Here is a 22,558-nt window from a genome sequence, read left to right as displayed (position 1 = left end):
ACGAAATAAAATAAAATCCTTTTTGTTTTAAAAATGGAATATTATATTTTGGAGAGGAAAATATTTTCAACCTAAAAAGGTTTAGGTTAAATATATTTTTCAAAAAAATTATTTTTGGGGAGTTCACAGGAAGGAGGCAGCAATCTGTAGGAGGAAGTTTTTAAAATTTCTTGGATGCATGTTGGAGAAGGAAGGATTTGGAAGAAAGGATTGGCGTGGATATCTGCTTGCATGAGCTCTTCCTCAAGATCTTCCAGGAAAGCTTCCAAGGTTGGATAGCTTCTGCCTAGTTATTTATTTTTAATATTAGCTCAAATATCTTTCCTTTCTCTGTAGTTTTCTGGTGTGTATTTGCAAAAGAAAAATTTACTAGAATATGGTTGTGTCTTCCATTTCTGGTTGAGTCTTGATTTTGTATATGGTTAAGTGTTTTATTTATTTCCTTTCTGTGTAATTATCTAGCTTTGATTTTGTGAAAATGTAGGCGGTTATGCTGGCAAAATTTTGCCAGATTTACCCTCCGTTGCTTCAAATAAATTCTTCCTGTGCATTTGATTGTGTTCTTCCTGTTGGAAAAGAGATTTAGAAATATGGGTTAAAATTTATTTCTTATGGTTCGTGTAAGAAGTTTTTCCCTTTTAAAGAAATTTGGGTTTTCATCAATCTCAGTTCTGTCTTAGAGTTTTGAATCTTTTGGCAAGATTTATTTGCCAGTAAATGTTATGGAAGAAATCTTAGCGAATTTTAGAAAACAAAAAAAAAATATAAAATTATATTCTTCTTGTGTATTATTAGACTATGTTGTCTCAGAGTGGAGTGAGAGATTTTATTAATCTCTGTTTTTGTATATAAATTTAAATTGAATTTAAAAAAAAAAAATTAATGGGGGGAGGCGGCAGCCTGCTACCCCACGGTAGCAATGCTACCCTAAGGTAGCAGGTGCTACCATGAGGTAGCAGTGCTACCCCAAGGTAGCGCCTGCTACCATATGGTAGCAAACTACCCTGCGGTTAGCTAGGGGCTACCGTAAACTTAAAAACAAACTGCCTTCCTTGCAAATGTTTATTTCGTTTTTAATTTTTTTTATATGTTTAAAAAATATATATATAGTTTTTCTCTTTACCTTAATATGTTATTTTGGAGTATTAATATTTATTTTATTGGAAAATTAAATCTTCATTTTATTATATATATTTTAAATACGATATAATTATATGGTTTATATTCGAAGAATATATACTCATGTAATTATATTACATTATTATATATATTTTTAATTTGGAATTTAATTTATGTTATGGAAATCATTTAATTGGGGGTATTTGTAAATTATTCTTGAACATAAGATTAGGGGGTTAATTTTAATGTGATTTAATATAGCCTTTTTGGACAAATGACAACATTGAATTTCTTTTATTAATATAGTTGTATTTTCTTTTTCTCTGGAATATCTTTAATTGCAAGTATTTTATGCTTTTGACTGTTTAAAGAAAAGATTGTCTGTATTAGGATCTTAGTGTAAATGGTATTTGTAGTCAAAGCTTAATTTCGTTGCAATTCTGGTTGAGTTGTCGTTATGTCGTATGATGGTTATACCCCTTGGTCAGGTGTTGTTGTGTAGACCTGTTGATGTGAGCCATTGTGTGTTTTATTCCAATGGTCAATCCTGGGTTTATGATTTGTGCATCCTTCACCTGTAGTTTGTCAGGATTAGATATGGCTATCAATTTACACCATAGAGTTCTCGTAGAGAGACCATTCCAGTTAATGTCCTATGAGAGAGAGTGGCTTTCGAACAGGGACCGCACCCAAAGAGGATGGCAGGATAACCCCTCGAAAGTCAGTTAAGAAGTGATAACCTAATAATTGATTAGGGGGTGGGTAGCTAAAATATTTAATTAAGATAATGTGCCTCGCACATGGTTGAGTGCTTGTATAGGCTCGGGATGTGGTGAGAAGGCCTGGAATGGCAAACCTACCACCTTGTCGTCACGAAGGGATTGGTAGGGTCCGCATGATACTTAGATGGAGCCGGGGGTTCGGGAGAGGTTACCAGAGTAACCCAGGATGGGGGCCAGGACCTATGGAGACCTATCTAGGGTAACCACCTTAAACCATGCGATGACACTCTCTCCTTAGGGTCACCAATGTTTGTGAGTTGAGTCACATGGGTTTTGCGGAGTCATGTTATACTGTTGTACTTGTCTTGTTTTGCTTGCTTGAGGGTCTTCTGCTATCTCCCAGCACGGTGGGGCGGTTCCACTTTGGGATCACATGGTCGAGTGGTAGTGCCACTTCCCATCGGATATCTTTGTTCATACCTTCATGCGAGGATCGGCTTCGCTGGTGTTTCTTGGTTCGTGACTCTTGTATCAGCTCATGTTTAAGATTATTGTATATTTGAGACCATGTGGTCATTGTATCAGTAAACTATGTAATCCTTGGCATTGTAACCTATGTATTCATTTGTATTATTGGAAGCCATGTAATTATTGAATATTGTAATCTTAATTCAATGGAATGTATGTTAGTTCAGTTTTCTTTCTTCTTATGTGTAAATGAATCATTGAAATAAATATATTGTAACACTTCAAATCTTTCAATATGGAATTCAGTTTTATAAGAATGGTTTTATTAAATGCAATTGAATTTCCTAATTAAATGGATAATTGGATTAACCTTTTTGTAGTTGTTTAGTTTCGAAGTAATCTTCATTGGTAACCCTTTAGGATGTCATTGTTGGACTTCCGCTTGTGTAATTAAACGTGCAATGTTATAATTAATGCACTTAATCTTTTTTTTTTTAAATTATTTCACATTTTAGTTGCCTAGATGTGTTGTTTCCCTATAGGGTTCCTAGCGGGGCATTACAATATGAGTATGATTATTTTCACTGATGCAAATCATACTTTGGGATTGATCATGCATTTACATTTGTACAAATGAATGCCACAAGCATATGGATGCACAGATGTACATACATTATCATTAGATGTTGTTTAATAATCTGAAGTAATCCTAAGATATAAGGCTGTTTGAGTATGAACATATATATATATATAAAGATATACCTGTGCATATGTTATATTGTTCGCTATGCATGAGGACACATGTAAAGAATTAAACGAGTCTTAGGAAAAGAGTTGATTTCTGTAAAAATTAAGTATAGAAATGTAATGACATTGGCTTATGATATGCACGTTGGAAACATCAGTTGTAAAAGATTTTGTGTGAAACTTTATTGTCAATAACCAATTTGAGAAAGAGGTACGCATATATTTATTATTGAAATGTTTGGCCAAAGTGATGCAAAATAACTGTTTGCATTGTCAATTCAGAGTGTCTAAAGCACCAAATCAATCAGATGAATCATACTTAATTAGACAGTATCTACTGTTGTTTGATAGAATGTTTGTATTAGCACACAACACTAGTTCTCAGATGAAATGGTGACCTCAGAGTTATCTCAATCTTCTACTCTCATTAAGGATAGGGCCACTTCCACATGAAGGTGTGTCAGGGACCACCGACCTGTGGTTGGAGGAAAAGCACTCGGATGATGCTCTCCCTCTTGCAACTCAAATGCCGAAGACTTGGTTTATCAGAGATAATATTAAAGACTACACTTGACATTGTACTACTATTTAAACATTTTATTATTATTGAAACATTGTACCATTATTTAGATATCATGCAACACGTCAATACTAATGATGTTTGTATTATGTAAAAGTGTTATTTTATTTCTCTTCTTATCTATCTATTATTAATGAATGTTCAAGTGGTTTTTATTTGATTATAACGAATTTAAAAATTCTAGGGCCTTCTTGTTTAAGATAGCAACGATGTGATTCAGGTCAAAAAAATGTCCAAGTGGTTTTTATTTGATTAGAACGAGTTTAAAAATTCTAACCTCTTGTTGTTTAAAATAGCAACCATGTGATTCATGTCAAAAAATAATAATGTTCTCATTTAATGGACCAGTTGGGTTCACTTCTTGTTTTAGATAGCAACGATGTGATTCATGTCAAAAAAATGTCCAAGTGGTTTTTATTTGATTAGAATGAGTTTAAAAATTCTACCCTCTTGTTGTTTAAAATAGCAGCCATGTGATTCATGTCAAAAGAAAAACAAATGTTCTCATTTAATGGACCAGTTGGGTTCATTACAGAAATAGCCATTGTATGTTTTGTTTCATGTAGTATTCAGTCTTGCTTGTTTTGTTGTAATATTGGGAGCATTATGGATATAATTGTGCACTGTTTAAAAAAGGTGGGGCCCAAATATAACCCCAACTATTAAATCTAAAATAAGTCCTAGTTGATAAAAGAAAAGGAGACCCCAATTTCAATGAAATAGTGGATGGCATCAAGAAAAGAAAGGTTGTTGAACCATCCCCTAGTAACACTAAAGCAAGAGGAAAAGGGAACAAAAGATCTTGTTGTTTTGAGAGGCTATACAAAAAACCAAGGCATTAACTGTCCCCACCCTTTAAATGAAGATAAATTATATAGGTCGGAAAGTTAGGGGCCTTAAAATCTTTAAGAGGAAGTATGTTCTAAGATCATTTTGCAACTCTAAAAGTGGTTTATATTGTCTACTACTCCAAGAAGTTAAAGCCATGTCATATCCACAACCTAGCTAGGTCAGCTCAGCAATCCTAAAAGGCACTTTTAAATACCCCTATTAAATAATTTATATTTGAATAAAAATAAATATATAAATAATAATAAATAAAATAAAATTTAAATTTAAATTTTGGGCGCCCAATTCTAGGTCCTAGGTGCCAACATAAGCAAGTATAAGGGTGTGTTTGCAGGTTAGGTGCAATCATCTAAAAAGTTGATGAGAAAATTGGGAGAAATCTTGACTGTGAGTGCTCAGACGAAAAACCTCAATTACTCAATAAGGTTAGGATGCCAAACCCTGGCCTTCTTTCTTGACAATCATCCTATCTATAGTACAATCTTTTACCATATCTTCAAAACTGCTCTGAACAGAATCTTCCTACAGCTTTTCACTGGTGTGAAGGTTCTATGCTAGGGTTTAGTAGACCACCATCCACCATTTTGGTCACCTGCGCACTTCCAGTTGTAGGCACTAAGAATTTACTGTTGTTTCAAGGAAGCTGGATGGAACACAAAGAGTAGTTGTGCATATATCACTCGAAACCCTGGCGTTGTGGCTTGCCAGTAACATGCATAATCATTCATCAATAAGGACTATCAAGCAGCAATCACAGAGCAGCACCATCATTCCAGATCAGAGGACTTGCACCCAACAACAGTATGGAGTTGAAATATATATATATAAGTTTTGATTACCTACCACAGCAAATAGGAAAAGCAATTTCAGACCTAAACCCTTACAGGAATCTAGTGTCGGAAGGCACAATTTCATTAGGCCATTTCGTTGCACAGAAGTCCAAAGGTTTAGGGCAATTAGAGTGTCATTTCCTGAGGGTTTCACGCCTCAGGATACCTGGTCAGCTCAAAGGAAAACTCTTGCCAGTTGGAAGGAGCTACATCAGACCCAAGCCACCATTAACTCGCCCTAGATCAGATTGAATTCACCATTGGGGAAATAAATTTTGGTGGGGAGGTTGAAGATAGTTCACTGCTGTTTGTTTTGCATCAGACCAGGTTCACTAAAAGCCCTTTGATTTTCACTAGCCGTGCATCTATTTTGTAACGGATTTTGATTTTGAAATTAAATCGTCTTTTGAAAGCTAGATAACTGAGCATTACTGTTTTTTGAGTCATTATTGTTGTGTTGAAGAATTGGTTTGTAGTCACAGATCTGAAACTGGTTAATCAATTGTAAACCTAAGTTACCGGTTCGGGTTCGGGAGTGGGTTCAGAGACACAAACCCGGTTCGTGGGTTCAGGAAAAAAAAAATTGCCTTTTGGGTTCATGGGTTGGGTTCGTGGGTTGGGTTCATCTGTACATGTGTATATATATATTATATGCAAAAATTTAAAGAAACATACAAAATTGCAAATCTAAATACATTTAATAGTATGCTACTTCATCATTGATCAATGCCAAATGCCAATTGATAGTTCAGAATTTCAAACAAAAATTAGTTTTTTAATATTATAAAGCCAGGTGACTTTGACCAGCCCAGCCCGTGGGTTTGCCTGGGTTCGCCCGGGTTTGGCCAGGGTTCACCATTTTGGCTGTGGGTTCATCTTGGGTTCGCCTTGACGAACCCAGGATGAACCCACAGGCAAAATGACGAACCCTGGGCGGACCCAAGGCGAACCCAACGCAGACCCGGACCCGCACAGACCCGGTTCGCGTTTGGGGCCCAAAATATGCAAACCCGGTAACTTAGTTGTAAACCCTCGAGGTATTTACATGGGTATCAAAGCCACTGTTTCTTGCCAATGCGTTGGGTTGGTGTAGATTTATGCAGAAGACTGATCATCGAATCAGGTAGCAGCAAAGGGAAAATAAAAAAGAAGCAGCTATGGTTGAAAAAAAATGAGGAAACCAACATCCAAGAGGTCATTAGGACCAAAAACAGAGAGCTGGCCAGAGAATTTCAGTCCATGAGAGAGTCCATGGAAAAGATTGTTAAAACATTGAGGGAAATGAACCAACAATGGAACGCTAGGAGATCCAATCCCAATGGTGCTGAAGGAAATCATTCAGCCAATGGTGGAGTTTCAATCAATCCACCAGCTAAAACATTCAAAGCCAATTTTTTGCAAAGAGAGGAAGAGGACCCAGTTGATGAAGAGCAGCAAGTACCACCTAGCTCTAATGATGAGATGGCAAGGTATCATGCTAAATATAGTGCTCTAAGCCTAGCCATCCACCATGTCATGACATTAATGGAGTATTATGACATGAAAACAATAACTAATCATCGTAGAGGAAGGAGATATCAAGATCAGCCAAGGAGAGATATACAACAACAGTTGGAAAAGATCACTATGCTCACCTATGGTGGTTCCAATGGGGTTACAGCTAGAGCTTGGTTGCAGAAATTGGATAACTATTTCTCTGTATACCCCATGCATGTGGATAAAGCAATCAAGTTTGCAGAATTTCACTTAGATGGTGTGGATCATTAGTGGTGTTACCATGGCATGGTGACCCAAGGACATGGTTCGATCACTACCTTAGAGGAGTTCAGCCAAAGATTGATGAAAAGGTTTGATAAAAAGGATCTAGAGATTCACTTCAGAGAGCTAGCACAATTGAGGCAAGAGAACATAGTTGAGCAACATGTGGCAGAATTTCAAAGGCTATCAATGATGGTCCCCGATGTGATAGAGAGGAGACTTATAGTTCTTTTTGTAGAGTGGCTATTTGAACCACTCAAGGATTTGATAAGGGCATTTGATCCGAATTTTTTGCAAGAGGCCATCAGGAGGGCTCTAAATTTGGACACAATAACCAAAAACAAATCCTACTTGAAGAATGCACAACCAGTTCAACAAAAGAAGTCTCCTCATAAGAGTTTCCATCAACCCAACCCGCTACCCCCAAAACCAAACAAAGTTGAGAAATCCAAGAATGAACTCCGCAGGAAAAAATTGTGCTCCACTTGTAGAGAGCCATGGCAACCAGGTCACAGATGTTTGGGGAAAGGACAAATTAACTACATATAGGTGGTCTCCAATGAGGATTATGAGGTAAAGAGTCTGAACTTGAGATTTTTGTGGATGAGGTTGAGCGTGAGTATTAAGGAAGAGAGCATTCAGTTAGCACACTTGCAGTACTTTCAGGAGCACCTAGATATCACTCTCTCTGTGTGAGAGGAGTTGAAGAATTGGTGGCTAAGATGGGTTTGAGGACAGAGGGTTTTGAAGGGTTTAATGTTATCATGGCTGATGGATTTACTATTCCATACAACAGAAGGATTCAGCAATTGGAGTTAACTCTAGGAGGGCACAAGGATGGGAATCCCTATCATGTTGATATCCAATCCATCTTGGATAAAAGAGCAAGGTGTTCAACAAAATTCCTCTAGGTTTACCACCAAATCAGGGTTTTCAACATGTAATTGAGCTAGAGGAAGGACCAAAACCCATCATATTATCTTGCCTCTCAATCCTCAGCTGAGGAAGATCTGTCAGTGTTTCACTACTATACTCCTAGCCTCTCTTTCTCATACACATGCATTTTTTTTTCTATAAAATTATTTGCCTAGAATAGACAGACCAATAATAGAACCGCCTAGCATCTGAAACAGCTGCCAGGGCCCAGTATTAAGAAATAGGCACAGGGATGAAATGATGCCAGCAGAAAACTGTGCACCAGTCAAAGATAATAAGCTATTAATGATCTTAATTTCAAGTAGCTAACATCTCTTTCTTCTGGACTACAGTTTATAGTTCATTATTACAGTGAATGATAAGATTACAAACTGGAGCTGCTTATATAGATTAACTCCAAAATATGCAACGAGAGTGATAGACATTGCAAGCACAACAGACAATATATTTATTGCACAGGAAAATAATCAATGCTACAAAGGAAATTAATTAATAATGTTTCCATAAACTTTAACAACACCCCTATTGACATGAATTATTTCCATTAAGGCTTGAGCTTGTAGATGACTAGTTTCATGAGTTACTCTTAAACAAAAATGTACTCCTCGAATGCCTTTTTTGTACAAAGACGCCAATCTGAAGATAATGACTGAATCATCGATTGCAAAGTATTTTTTTAGGAAAGAACTATACCTTCGGCGGTCTATTTCAGTCTGTGGTCTTTCAGGAAGCTTATGCACATCAAGATAAACAGTTCCATTTCTCTTGTGCACCCCCATCTCCCACGGATCAAACCGGTTGTATGCAGTTTCTAAGATCTGCACAACCACAACTCTCGCATGAACTACTGACAGAAAAAGGAAACTTACTATTAGTCCTTAATCATAATTGAAATTACAGAAAGGATAAGGATATCCAATATTATTTATGCAGTCAAGGAGTTCCTATAATCTACAGAACTGGCAAGCACTCTCAAGATCAAAACCTTGTTATCCCCATTGCACAAAAACAATGAGACCAAAGAAACCTAATAACAAACCGCAGTACACAAATGAATGAAATGCCTGAAAAGTTTTTAAAATTTACTAAAAAAGAGCTTTACCTTGTTAAGGTTGTTACGAAAAGTCTGTTACAATGGAAAACAACAGATCTATTAGAAACATCTATACCAATTCAAAAAGAACTAGACAAGTGTGTCTCTTTACGAACAGCCCACACATTTACTAGAAAACACTTCTAAAAACATGTAAAAAACATGCACACGAGGTCAGACATAAATCTTGAAACCTTCTCTAACCTATTAAAGAACTTGTGGCTACATCCAACCATTCCTTAAGTTTTTATGAAAAAAAAGTAAATAGAAGCTATGAAGCATACATAGCTCCTACAAAAAGTAAAGTACATAAAGATTTACCACAAAATGAATATTCGTAAGTGGAATATTTGCATTCCTTATGCAAGCAAGCAGGTCACCGAATCCATGACACTCCAAGTCTGTAATCACATGTACAAGCAACTGATCAATTAATGATTTGCGCATATGCAGGTCATAATCTAGATCGGGAAAAGCTTTTACAGTTAAATACAATACAACACTCAATATAATCATGGTCACAAAAACAGGAAACAATCTTGCAGAAGAATCTTCAAATTCAGAGCCAATTCTAAACATTCAGAACTGGGAATAGGAACTATTAGAGAATCTTAATCCTGAAACCAAATGTTTATTTCACCATTTCAAACTGCATCTAAACGTGACAAAAATTGCAATTTTAGCAGACAACACATGTTTGAGCATCCATAATATTTCTAAAAAATAATAATTATAAATCTATAGAGGAGATTATCATGTCCGATTCAAGGAAATTGAGCAAAACATCAAAATTAGACAAAATCAACACCAAATATGATATAAACTGTCAGGCCCAAAAAATGAAATTTTGTATGACCCTTTGCACATAGGAGATTCACTACACGCCACACAGAGTTCCACTGAGGACGCTTAGCACCATCAAACATAGGCAGAGCAGTCAACGTAGCACTCAGGTGACAAATTGTGGCACAGGCCCATACAAATCACTATTCAAAAGCCACCACTATGCAGTAATTGCACCAGAGATCACATACCTTATTGATGCTGCCGTTGACCATGATCAGGGAAAACCCTATTTTATAACAGTTCTCAAACTTCTTCTTGTATAAATAAAAGCTTGTATGGCATACCTCATTGTTAACAGGTAAATAGTAAAAAGAAATGAATAAGCAAGTAATAAATGACCATAAGAGTAATAAATGATCATAAGAGTAGAAAAGAGGCAAGGAGCATGTGCTATTGATTAGCCTAGCATGTGCTAGTCGATAAGCAAGGCGGCATGAAAGCCATTAGTATGAAGAGGGTAATGACTGACAAGCATATGAGCCTTTATGGAGAAATGTAGATGGTTATTTTTGAAATGCTTCCCAGTTTCTGTGTGTATGTTATAAATGTAATGTTTACTTAGATTAGTAAAATAACATTGCTATTATCTCTGGTTATTTTCTGCTGTCATAACCCCTCTTTGGACATTGGATTATTGTGATTAAATAAATACGATAATTAAAACATTTATTAATTAACATCTAATAATATTAGAAAATCGTCTCATTTATGAGACTTCACAATTTTCCTCTAAAGTGAGAGGGTTGTCATAACCCCACATCCGGGTGATGTAATTAATAATAGATTTTGTGATTCTTCATCATAATAATAAATTATCATTTATTATGTAATTAATTGAAAAATAATTTACTAATAAAATTAAGATACAAAAGAATACAAATAAAAATTAAATATAATTAATACACTTATTTGGTACTGATTCATCATCCATTTATTTAATAATTAAAGATTCATTGAATTAGTTAAACTAATAATTAAAGAATGTGTTAATAATTAAAGAAAGTGTTAATAATTAAATATTCATTTGGGCTGAGTGTGTATTAAACCAAACGAAAAGATTAATTAAAGTGAATCCCTTATATATTAAGATGGGAGGACGTGACTCAAGAATAAATCACGACTCTCCCATTGCTCGTGCCTTTCACTCACCATAAAAGGTAAGCTTGCGTGGGAGTCAAATGGGATATAGGGGGGATAAAGGAAAAGGAAGAGAAGATACCGAGCACACCACGCAAGTTGCCTCAGTCCATGTCCGCACTCTATTGAACACAATAGGGGTGTAAAGCAATCAAAGGGAATTCAGAAAGGACTCCGCCAGGTATGTCTCGTCAACTCTAAAGAATAGAGTTATAGTGACATAACAATAGAACACCGTATCCAATATAAGTGATAATAAACAGTCAAGTAATATTCTGATTATATACAAATTTCATCAGACTATTAAATCTGTTAATAACCTTCTGAAATACATAGTGCAAATCGGATGGTATTTATTTAATAATAAGGAAATAAAACACATCATAATTTTGTATATAACTATAATGAATTCGCATTCTGTATAACTGGTACAGCAAGCATAAAATACGTATAACTGCAATGTAATCCAGAACTGTCAATAATTCAATAAGATGACAATACCATGGGTATACAGTATATACTTAATACAATCTGTTAAATGAGCAATGGTGTCAAATAACATAATGAACATCAAAATAAATAATCAATGAATGGTAATACAAATAATGGTACCATTTAATTAATATCTGGTCAAACATGATAAACTGTTAAACCATGGAGGGAAGGTTGGCTTAGATGGGTAATAGGGTTAATGTTTTCTTTCTAAGTAGCCCACCTATTGATGACAAAGTCTGCAATATGCCAGGAGGACTAAGATATGCTCCTGGGCTTAGATTGATTAAACTGAGAACTCCACTATGCTACCCATACGATTCCTATATTAATAATGTACCAGGGTAAAGAGTGTGATCTGGAGAATAAGACCCACACCATGTTAATAAGACCAGGAAGGCTTAGCATGGGTTGGCTGGGCAACCCAGTCATGACTCCATCCCCAAATCAGAGTATGATCAGGAAAAATAAGACCCACACCATGTTAATAAGACCAGGGAGGCTTAGCATGGGTTGGCTGGGCAACCCAATCATGACTCAATTCCCAAAACAAAAATCTGCAACAAATTCTTACAATTTAATCAAACCATAAATAACCAAACTTAATATGTAAATAAATTCTGTGCTCTTATTTATGGTATGGGAGAGGAGGCTCTAACGTACATACACCAGCCAATGTGTATATAAATTATAAAGAGAATAAATAATTCAAAGACAGATTTACAAAGGGGATACATATGATGGGGAACCACCGATCAGAACACATCAGAATAGTATTGACCTTGATGGTATGCGTGGGGATATACTTTTACTGTATGAAATAATGTTTCCATGCAGAGGTTAATATTAATGAAAATATTAACATAGAGTGCCATATATTTAATAAGGATATCAAGTCAGTGGCAGACCAGATCTGACATGCGTCAGATCTGTCTGCCAATATCAGCCCCTAAACACATTACTAATTAGGATTGTTTATGTGGTAATAGTACAATAATAATATAAAAGGATACTAGTAAAACCATAAATAATTGGTAATACTATTTAGTTGTATAGTAATAATATAAAAGGATTACTAGTAATCCATAAATAATTGATAATACTATTTAGTTCATATATATACTCAAATCAGAATGAGATTAATATAATGATGTGTAAATATAGATATTGATAATAATAGATATTAATAAAATAGTTAAGGTTACATGATACTTTAGAAATTACTTTATATCATGCAATAATTTATACAAATAATAATTAATAGATGCGTAAAGGATTTATATGAATCAGAATAAGATTGGTTATTTAATATGGTAAGTTAGCCAGTACTTGATAGACTAAAGAAAGATCAAATATCACAGATTTGACTCGTGTAAGATAGACTTGATTCTTAATCAAGTTAGTTTAAGTCATTAGTATTTTGAAAATAGATTGATTATGGTTAAAATAGACCAAATCCGATTAGGGGACATTACATCTGCTATTTCTGCCACTGTTATTATGTTCTCCCATGCACACCCATATCTGTTTTGTGTGCACACTTCCTTATGCCTAAGCTTTTCCCTGCATATCTTATCTTGCACAACCAATAGGAGGCTGACACTCTGTTCTACACCTTAAGTGGGCACTCCTCCCCTCCAAGAGGAATATTCCACTGCAGTGCAACAACTTACATACTTTCTCTTATGTTGATATATATATCTTCTGTTATTTAAATTCTTTTGTATTTAAATTTTTATATAATTAGAATCTAAATTTCTTTAGTTCACCCTTTTGCTTCGATATTCTGGTCTTTTCATTCTTATTTACCCATTTTTACTCTTATTCATTCTGATGTGCATAAATATACACTTATGTATATATAGTTATACACTAATATTTTATGTATACATGCGCTCAAATATGATTACTCTGAACCTATTTCACAATTATATTTTTAGATATCCTTTTGGTCTTCTACTCCTTTTGCCCTTACTATGATGTTATTTATCCATATCCATTTATCTAAGTTTAGTTTGATTGTCTTGTTTATTTTGGATTCCCACTCTCTCCCTTTGATTGCTTACATTTATTTTATTTTACTCTAATGTTGCTCTTCCTTACATTGTACTCCTGTTATTACTTTCTGTTGCATATTATTTACCTCACTCATTTGGTTTCATTCTTCTCTCATCTCCACTCACTTTTTACATATGTTTAGTTCAATCCTTGCATTAGAGTCAAACATTCTTCTTCTTCTCATTCCATGATTCATTTGGTTGGATGTTCGCAATTCTATCTACCCTCATTGAGTTATATATTGTCTTATACATTTATTCCTAGTGTAGCATTCATTTTATATAAATTCGCTTATATTCAGTGGCATTTTGTTATTTCTCCTTGGTGTGCTTTCTTGCTTATCAATTGTTTTGGTTGTCTCTCCTCTGCTTTATTTTGTTTGACTTTACCTTCTCACTTTTTCTGTTAGGTGTGTTTATCTTTCAGCTTTCTACTTTTTTGTATTTTTTAGCCTTTGCTTGTTGGACATTCAGAAAAATGTATATGTATATATTTATTGTTTATATTCATATATGTAAATGTATAGAATCTATAGATATTGATATATTGATATAAGTATGTGTGTGTTACCCCCTATTTTTGCATTCATTGATTTTTCTCTGTATTGGAATATTTATACCGAGACAAAGTGTGTCAACTTTAGCATAGTCAGTTTGTCTCGCTCGATGTGTCTCTATGTCTAAAGTGTTCGTGTCTTTGAACCTTTTGTTTGAACCCAAGGTTTAGTTCAATAGTTCATCGGTTCATTGATTCATCGAGTCTTTGTATACTATGTCTTCGTTGCGGCAAGTCTAACTTGTGCAGAAGGCTCGTCCGGGGAATGAACTTGAACAGTTGAACATCCACTAGTTCAAGAGTTCACAAGTTCAATGGTTCAGCGGCACCACATTCAAAATGGAAGCTTTGTTAGAGCGGAGGTTGATGGAAGAAAGTGATTGGCCTAAAGGGCAATATTCCGGGCTTCTCGGTGATTTATTTGAAAAGATTTTTAACTTAAGATGACAATCATTTTTCTGATAAGAGATTGCACAAAGTGTTGTGCAATAAAAGCGGGTGTCAGAAGTGTCATCTCCGTCGTCACTCAACACGAGTGAATGAGATGTGGTAATCATGAAACCGTATTTTTAGCCATTTATATCGTTTTTGTACAAAAAAAGGTTTGTATCTTCATGAAAAAGCTAAATTAAGAAAGGCGGAGCTTCGGCATTGGAGATAATTTTCTCAGAATTAGCAGACACTCAGTTGCATGAAAGGTGAGTTGAAAATCTTCACCATCTCTGTCATTATCGCACTTCAAGGAAGAAATTGTTAATTTTTGTTGTAGTAGCTGTAGTGGGTGTTATTGCAGCCTATTTTGGTTTTGAAAATGAGACTCGTTCCACCAAAACCGGTGCCAGAATCAGATCTTAGTTGCTCCCTTCCAGAATTTGGGGATACATCCCTAGCTCATGCTGATTTCGATGAATTTTTAGAAAGAGCTAAGAATTCCTCTGGTTCACCCATGATTGGAAGGATTGTAGATAGTGGGTTAATAGAAGCTTCAGTTTTCCCTTCTGCTATACAGTGCCCTGAGTTAGTACTCGGATGCGTGAACAAGTATGACCCCGAACATAGATGTATCAGAAATGCAAATGGGGGTGTCTTGTTGAATGTGAATAGGGAAACTATTATGGTTGTCTTTAAAATTCCCGCTAAAGAGCCGTATGAAGATTGGACAATAACCACCTCATATGGGTTTTTCTCAGAAAAGAAAACCCAGTACAGAAGTGTTATAGCCAGAAATTGGCTCCTGAAATTTCAAAAGGGTGGTTCCAGACTGCCCAAGCCCTTAACTAGAGAGCATTTGATTAAAGAAGTGAGGGACATTGTCATTTTGCTGCATAAGGTAAAAGGAAGCCAGTAGGCGTTTTATTGGGAAGACTGGATGTACTTTTTCATCCAGGTCATATTGGATGAGAAGAGATATATAGATTGGGCAAAATTAATTGTTGAGAGATTGCATGAAGGGCTAAGTAATTGCCTTGGAAATAAGAATTTATATACGTCCTCATACTTGTTTTATTGTTTGGCGTGTGTCAGACCTTGGCCAGGTTTGCATCATGCAGAATGGGTTGATGGGATGAAAATTTATGATTACCATCCGCACCTTCAGCTACAGAAATGTCATGAGGATTTCAGAAGAGTTCATGATGTATTTGCAGGGAGACTGGTTTATGAACTGCAAGGAAATGTGAACAAGCGATTATCTGATGAGGCTATGCAGCTAGTGAGTACATATGGAAGTTATTTCATTCAGTATCCTCGGTTCACCTATATCAGGGTTGGAGGGTTCGGAGGAGAACCATTTAAATTATGGAGGTTTGCCTTTGATCGCTTTGTGCTAATTGAACTATGCAGGCAGCTTGCTCATATTGACAAGACTCTAGCCAAACAAGATTCAAGCGTTTCTTTCCCAGTTGAGCTGGGTTATTACATTTGTCACTCTGTTTCTGATGCTTTGAACCTGGAGGTTGGTTTTAAGAAGCTTGACCTTCAACACTGTGCAGCTCGACCAAATTTTGACAGCAAAGGTTATACTCGGGTGCATTTAGCCCTTAAAGAGGACTTCTCTCATGTTTCACAACTTTAAAATTTCTGGGAGGATTGCGGAGATGAATTTGAAGTGAGGAGGAGAACATTCTCCAGGCTTACAGTGGACCAGATTATTTCCTTTCAACTCATAATGAATATAACGGGAATTGTGGATAATGGTGAAGATTTGATTGACCCACAATATGCAGAAAAAGTACAGGGTTCCCTAATCCCTGAGATAGAATGGGATAAGAAGGAGAAAGATCAGATTCAAATGTGAACATTCCCTGTTATCCGTAGAACTGAGCAGTGGCTACGAAAACAGAGACTAGGAAAACTAGTAATCGAAGATTCTCCTGTTCAAAAAGTTGTCTAATAAATCTGTTAAAACTTGTGTTGCAGGTGGTGCCAACTCGTGTTACCAGGTCAAGAACCAAGAACAAGGGCAAAAAGTTGCCAGAAAGTACAGTGATGGTTGATTTGGAAGGGTCTCCTGAAGCTGAGAGTAGAATGGCAAAACAAAACATCGAGATGTCCACCTTGGAAGTTGGAAATATTGAAGACCCTGAAAAAGAAGAAGGCACTAAAGGTTCATTGATCTTGGCCAATGTAAGTGTTGAGCAATCCCAAGCAAAGAAAGATGTAGGTTCCAGTATATTACAATAATATCTTTCTCTTTCTGTTATTAATGGTCATTTAAGTTGTTTCTAATTTCGCCTCTAGTTAACGATTGCTTCTTTTAGAAACATCGTCTTTGTAACTCTATTTAAAGGAGTTTTGTCTCTTTGATTAATTGAACAACATCGATTCTTTGAAATCCATATGCTTTTGCATCTGTATTATGGTATCAGAGCCTTGGTTATTTTCGAAATAATTTTTCAATTAAAAATTCATCACGAATTTTTTATAGTTTTTTTTTTAAAACTTCTTTGTTTATTCGAAATTGCTACTTTGGCAGTTCGTTTTGGCTGCACTAATAAGGTTTTCAGCTATTTTCTGGCTATTTTCTGCCATCTCCCGCGACCCATCTCTCCTGCATTTCACGCGACCATGCGACGCGATTTTTTTCCCTCCTACAAATTTTTTCAGCCATTTTTTGGACGGAAATCTGCATTTTCGACTAGGGTTTTTTCCCTTCAGCTCAAGTCGAATTTTTTTTTCCGATTGCAAATTCTTGGTGGGTTTTTCGACATCTCAACTGGGTCATCGTCAGAATTTTTTGGGTGCCTCGATTTTCGAGCCAGCGGATCCAAATTCCGATAGCAGATTCATTCTAGGTTTTTCGCAAGGATTTCTGGGTTGTCTTCGGATTTTTCTGGATCAGCCGGAATTTTTTTCTTGAAATTTGTGCCCGCCGCACTTCATTTTTTGAAGTCTATACTTGCATCTGCCTCTGTTTCTGCATTGGGATTCAAATTTTTTGAATTCTGTGCCAATGCCTCTTCTCACTTTTTCATTTTCCGTGCATTGGGAAACCTGCAAGATAGCGTCATTGACCAACTTGATGTTGGAAGGCAGTCAAGTTTTGTGCACTTAGCATCTTCTCAGTACCTCGTTTTTTCGTGCCTCAAAAAGCGTGAAGATGGCTTATTGGCATTGATGTTTGTTTCGGTTTTTAATATTTTTTTACCGGAAAAAAAATTCTGATGGGTTTTAATATTTTTTTCCCTTAAGAAAAGTCTCTAGGTTTTTAAATATTTTTTGTCCCTGTCAAAAAAAAATCATGGGAGGGTTTATGATTATTTCCTCAAAAATTGTACTTTGTTGCAGTCTGTTTTTAGTCGCACCTTGAGTTGTTGTGCGAACATCTGTACTAGTCTCTTGTTTGCAGTCTATTTTCGAGCATCTTGCTCATTTGCAATAGTTTGGAGGGTTTGCCGATTTTTTCCTCAAAATCGTGACAACTGTTCTTGGTGTCTCTAGTTACAGGGAGGAACAGTTCTCCAACATCAAGTTGGACGGTTGGTGTTGTTTTGGGTATCTCCAAAAGTTCTGCAGTTTCTGGGAGGGTTGGTGGCAGACTCATCTCAAGTGGCAGAGTTAGTGGCAGGCTCTTGTCTTTTGTTGCAGCGTGTTCTGAGAAGAAGGGGGCAACCTTCTCTATTATTTCTCTTGGTAGTTAGAACGATGACCATTAAGGGAGGGTATTAGAATAATATCTTTCTCTTTGTGTTATTAATGGTCATTTAAGTTGTTTCTAATTCACCTCTAGTTAACAATTGTTTCTTTTAGAAACATCGTCTTTGTAACTCTATTTAAAGAAGCTTTGTCTCTTTGATTAATTGAACAACATCGATTCTTTGAAATCCATATGCTTTTGCATCTATATTACAGTACTCCTCATTGGTTAGACACTGCTCTTAGTAGCAAAAAGAGAAATGTGGTTCCTGTCTCGGTTCCTATTGAAGATATGCTTAGTAAATGCCTAGGTAAAACTCCAAAATCTAAAAGGTTGAAGACGGTTTCGAAAATAGATTTTGTTCAGGATACAAGTAATTGGACTACTGAGATAGCTCGCCCTGTTTTGGATAAAGAAGTAGAAAATCCGTCGGCAAAAAATTTCAGTGTTGAAAGAGTTAATTTGGGTGTTGGATCGCGTGTGGCAGACGTACACCATTTGGATGCCTCCACCAAAAGAATAATAAACAGTCAATGGAAGAATGAGAAGGATAAATAGGATCTCAAGGAAACGCTGAGGCATATGGCAGAGTACATAGACGCTATTCATAATCCTAATGCTCAGTCGATTTATGAGTTGCCAATGTCATTTGATCCTAAGTCGCTTGTTAATCAAAAACTTCTAGGCCAAATTCACAAGAGTAAGATGGTGACTAAGATTTTCCTAGAAAGGTTGTTGGGGATCACTCAATCCGGCACGGAATACTTCAAAAATATGAGCAAGGTGTACAAAAATGCCATAACTATGATGAAAGAGCTAGAGACAGAAATTGCCAATTGGAAGAAGGAAAAAACCAAATGGAGAGTTGTGGTAGCTCAAATGGTTGATGTACAAAAGTATGGCATCATGAAGTTTCTGTCAAAAAAATCAGTACAAAGCTTAGATGATAATATCCTCTGTGTGTGCAAGAAAAACATTGAGTGGCGAAATTCTGTAGTAGAACAAGGATGTGAAGAATCTGCTAAACTACGAGACGAGTTAGCTCAACTCGTTCTATCTATGCAGAATGATTTGAAGTGCATAGGGATTAAATGCTTGAAAGAGGATGGGAAAACTATAGAAAGTCTGGAAGTCATTACTCAGTCTTTTGAAGGGAAAATTAATTATGTCAAGGAATCAAAGGCTCTAACAACAAATGACTTCTCAACCATGGCGAAGATCGAATCCCTCCTTTTCCTGTGCATAGAACACTTGGGAAGTCATGCGGACATTGTGGCCTAGGTCAGGCAAGACAAAGAGATGTGGTGTCAAAGGATTGCTCACACTAAACTTCCACACTTTGTCGTTATACAGAACTTCTCAGCCGCCCATTTAGATTGGAAACGTATCGCCAACACATTGCTGAACCAGCCCGAGGATCCCGTTCCGTAGCTGCTATCTGGGTCGTGCATAGACTTTTAAAAACATATTAAAAACCCAAAGTTAGTTTTTCTAGTTATGCTTTTAGAACTGAATCTTGAATCAAGGGCAGAGTTATGTAACTCTGTGTTTCCCTAAACTTCAGTTAGCCGATATGTGGCTATTTATATGTTTTTAAAAGACTATGTGAAGGTCCGAGTTTTTGTTAGCTTTCAAACTTGATACATTTTATTTTGCAGTTACATAATGTTTCAAAAAGAAATACCAATTTATCTATGAATGAATGAAAAGGATTATTTTGAAGCCTCAAATCTGTGTGTTTGGTGTAGGAAATTGAATTTCTGTGGGAGTTCATTTCTGTCAAAGTATTCTTTGTTTCTTTATGGAATGTTATGCACTTAAGGAGTAATTTAGTCTAAAAGTTTCTTTGAATGAGAAGTGCGAAACATAACAAAGTCAGTGAGCTTTGTCATTTCAGAATTATATTTCAAAAACTGCATTTACAGCATAATTATTTGTAAATGTGAAAAATGTCTTTCGTACTTTTTGGTTAAAAATATATGCATAGTTTATTTTCTTGTTTTCATTCATTAAAAATACAAGGAGGGAGCTGTACCTCAGAAAAATTCAGAGGGAAACTTTCACAAGTTTACCCAGCTGTTTGGTTAATGTTTTGTTCTTTAAGGGGCAATAGAGTGGTGTTATGTTAGTTTTATCAAAGGACAAATCTGTTAACCAACAGTGTGTGTACGTGAATGTAAATACATATGCATATTTGCACACTTAAATACATATCTATTTTATATTCTTTCACCTATAACTAGGTTTATACTCTTATGTGTTATTTCATTATCTGGCTTGCTCTTTAGATATAGGTTTCTTAAACTTTATTTCCATGCTTTGCCTTGTTACATTTACATAAATTTGCACTCATACTCTTGCTCCGATCTTGCTGTCTTATTTCCCTATTATGCTGTCACGATGTTGCTTTTTTATTAAATTATTCCACTCCCCTTTCATCTTCTTTCTGTAAATTTTTAGAGTAGTAGAAATTGATTGACCTTTCCTTTTTCCTTTCCCTTCCTATTTTTCTTGGTTCTTGAGTCACCGTATTCCCTCCGTCTATTTAGCTAACTGGTTTGCTATTCATCTCTCATTTCTCTTCTCTGGTTATCTCATCCTGATGATGGATCATGAAGTGTCATACAAAACATTGATGAAGAAAAAAGCTTACATAGTCTAATCCAAAAATAATTTCATGCTGTCATTATGAACTGTCAAAATTTTGTCTTAATTAAATATTTCTTTCTTGTTCCATATAATTTAAAACTGTTATATCCCCACCACGACACCTATACCGAACCATAGTTAATAAAAGAAGATTGTCTTGGAACAAGACTTCACAATCTTCTTCAACCCAACTCGAACTAGTGGAAAGGATGACCGATCAGACTCAGGCTAATAATATTTATGAGAAACCAAATTACTAAGGAGTGTCCCATATGATAACATCCATGTCAGCGATCCCACATCATCTTCAACAATTATACATCGATTTAATATCTAGTTTGATAAATTATTAACATCCAAAGGGTGCGATTATCCACAAAACTCTAGTGGGTGTGAACAGGCAAGACGTGAAGAGATGCCACCCACAAAGGAAGGCTGTGGCTTTGCAAAGGGACATGACCCCTCACCTATGATGAGGTATATATATATATATATATATATAGGCTGGAAATCGGGACTCCAATGGGGGGATAAGCATGGATTAAGCAGATCCGTTCTGAGTTCCTAATATTCAGGCCATACAGCCAATTGGGCATTAATGTAGTTAAATTGGTATGAGTTATAATATAGTCTACATTAATTATTATATCGAAGGAGAACAGAAGTGATTACATACCCTCTGTGCTCATTGAAGGAAAAAGTATCCATAATTAATTCCTTAAAGAGAAATCAGAAATAGAGATAAGCAAGCAGACTCAAAATATCCATCGAAGGTAGTAAGAGAGGAATAAGAAATACACTTCTGGCAGCAATAGCAGAGATGGGACAGACCGATCCAGTTAAAAGAGAGCAAAGAAGAACGAACTACTGGTAATACCTATGCTATTCTTAAAGTAATCAGCATCACAACATTACTGTTATTGAGAATTTGTTTCAGCATTCTAAGTAACATGAATAGTCTGAGTTTACTCCCCATCATTATGTACTCAGCATTAAGGACTAATCTGTTTAGAGTTGTCAATAGATCAGCAGGGGTTACAGTAACAATAATTGGAGTTAATCATGTCTTATTATGAATCGGTTATCTTAGGCACTTATAGCTATGTTAGTTAGAGATGCTAAAATGTATTTAATATATTTTTGGTGTACATCATTTGTTGTAAATGTATAACATACATCTTTAGTGAATGACTATGTATGCTTGCATATGAGAAATACATACTTGTGGAGGATGAGATGTAATGGAGGGGTGATAAAGGACTCGTAAGTAGGCTGTTCTAGAATGACCCAAGTGGCGTCTAGGTCCTTGAGAGCCCTTACCTTGAGGAGTCAAGTAACCCGGTTGCATTCTCTACCTAACCTCACAAGACATTGTTAGCCTAGGAGAAAGGGGACTTGAAGGGTCAGAAAGTATGAGCCGCCAAGTGGAGCAAGAAGGTTGTAGAGGGCAACCTATCTTGAACTTGGTGTAGAAATGGCTCCAAGCAAACACTTCATGTCTCTTTCCCCAACTCTTATGTGTTGTACTATTAGTAATTGAATAATAATGAAATGTTGTCTAATCCTAACAATAAGTTAAATATG

General features: G+C 35.9%; 1 protein-coding gene across 2 annotated transcripts in view; it reads right to left on the bottom strand.

Annotated features, from left to right (window-relative positions):
* The window catches only part of LOC131052321 (NAD-capped RNA hydrolase DXO1), a 222,787-nt gene that overhangs the window by 183,496 nt on the left and 16,733 nt on the right, over positions 1–22,558 (bottom strand). For both annotated transcript variants that reach the window (XM_057986955.2, XM_057986954.2), the window contains exons 5-7: positions 9,424–9,503; positions 9,112–9,135; positions 8,703–8,827 (exon numbers count right to left, since the gene is read on the bottom strand). In XM_057986955.2, the coding sequence (XP_057842938.2) occupies positions 8,703–8,827; positions 9,112–9,135; positions 9,424–9,503 (229 nt within the window). The remainder of the gene's footprint in view (positions 1–8,702; positions 8,828–9,111; positions 9,136–9,423; positions 9,504–22,558) is intronic.

Source organism: Cryptomeria japonica, chromosome 2 (assembly GCF_030272615.1).
Source record: "Cryptomeria japonica chromosome 2, Sugi_1.0, whole genome shotgun sequence".
Taxonomy (NCBI): Eukaryota; Viridiplantae; Streptophyta; class Pinopsida; order Cupressales; family Cupressaceae; genus Cryptomeria; species Cryptomeria japonica.
Note: the sequence above shows the minus strand (reverse complement) of the source record. Positions and strands in the feature narration are given on the sequence as shown.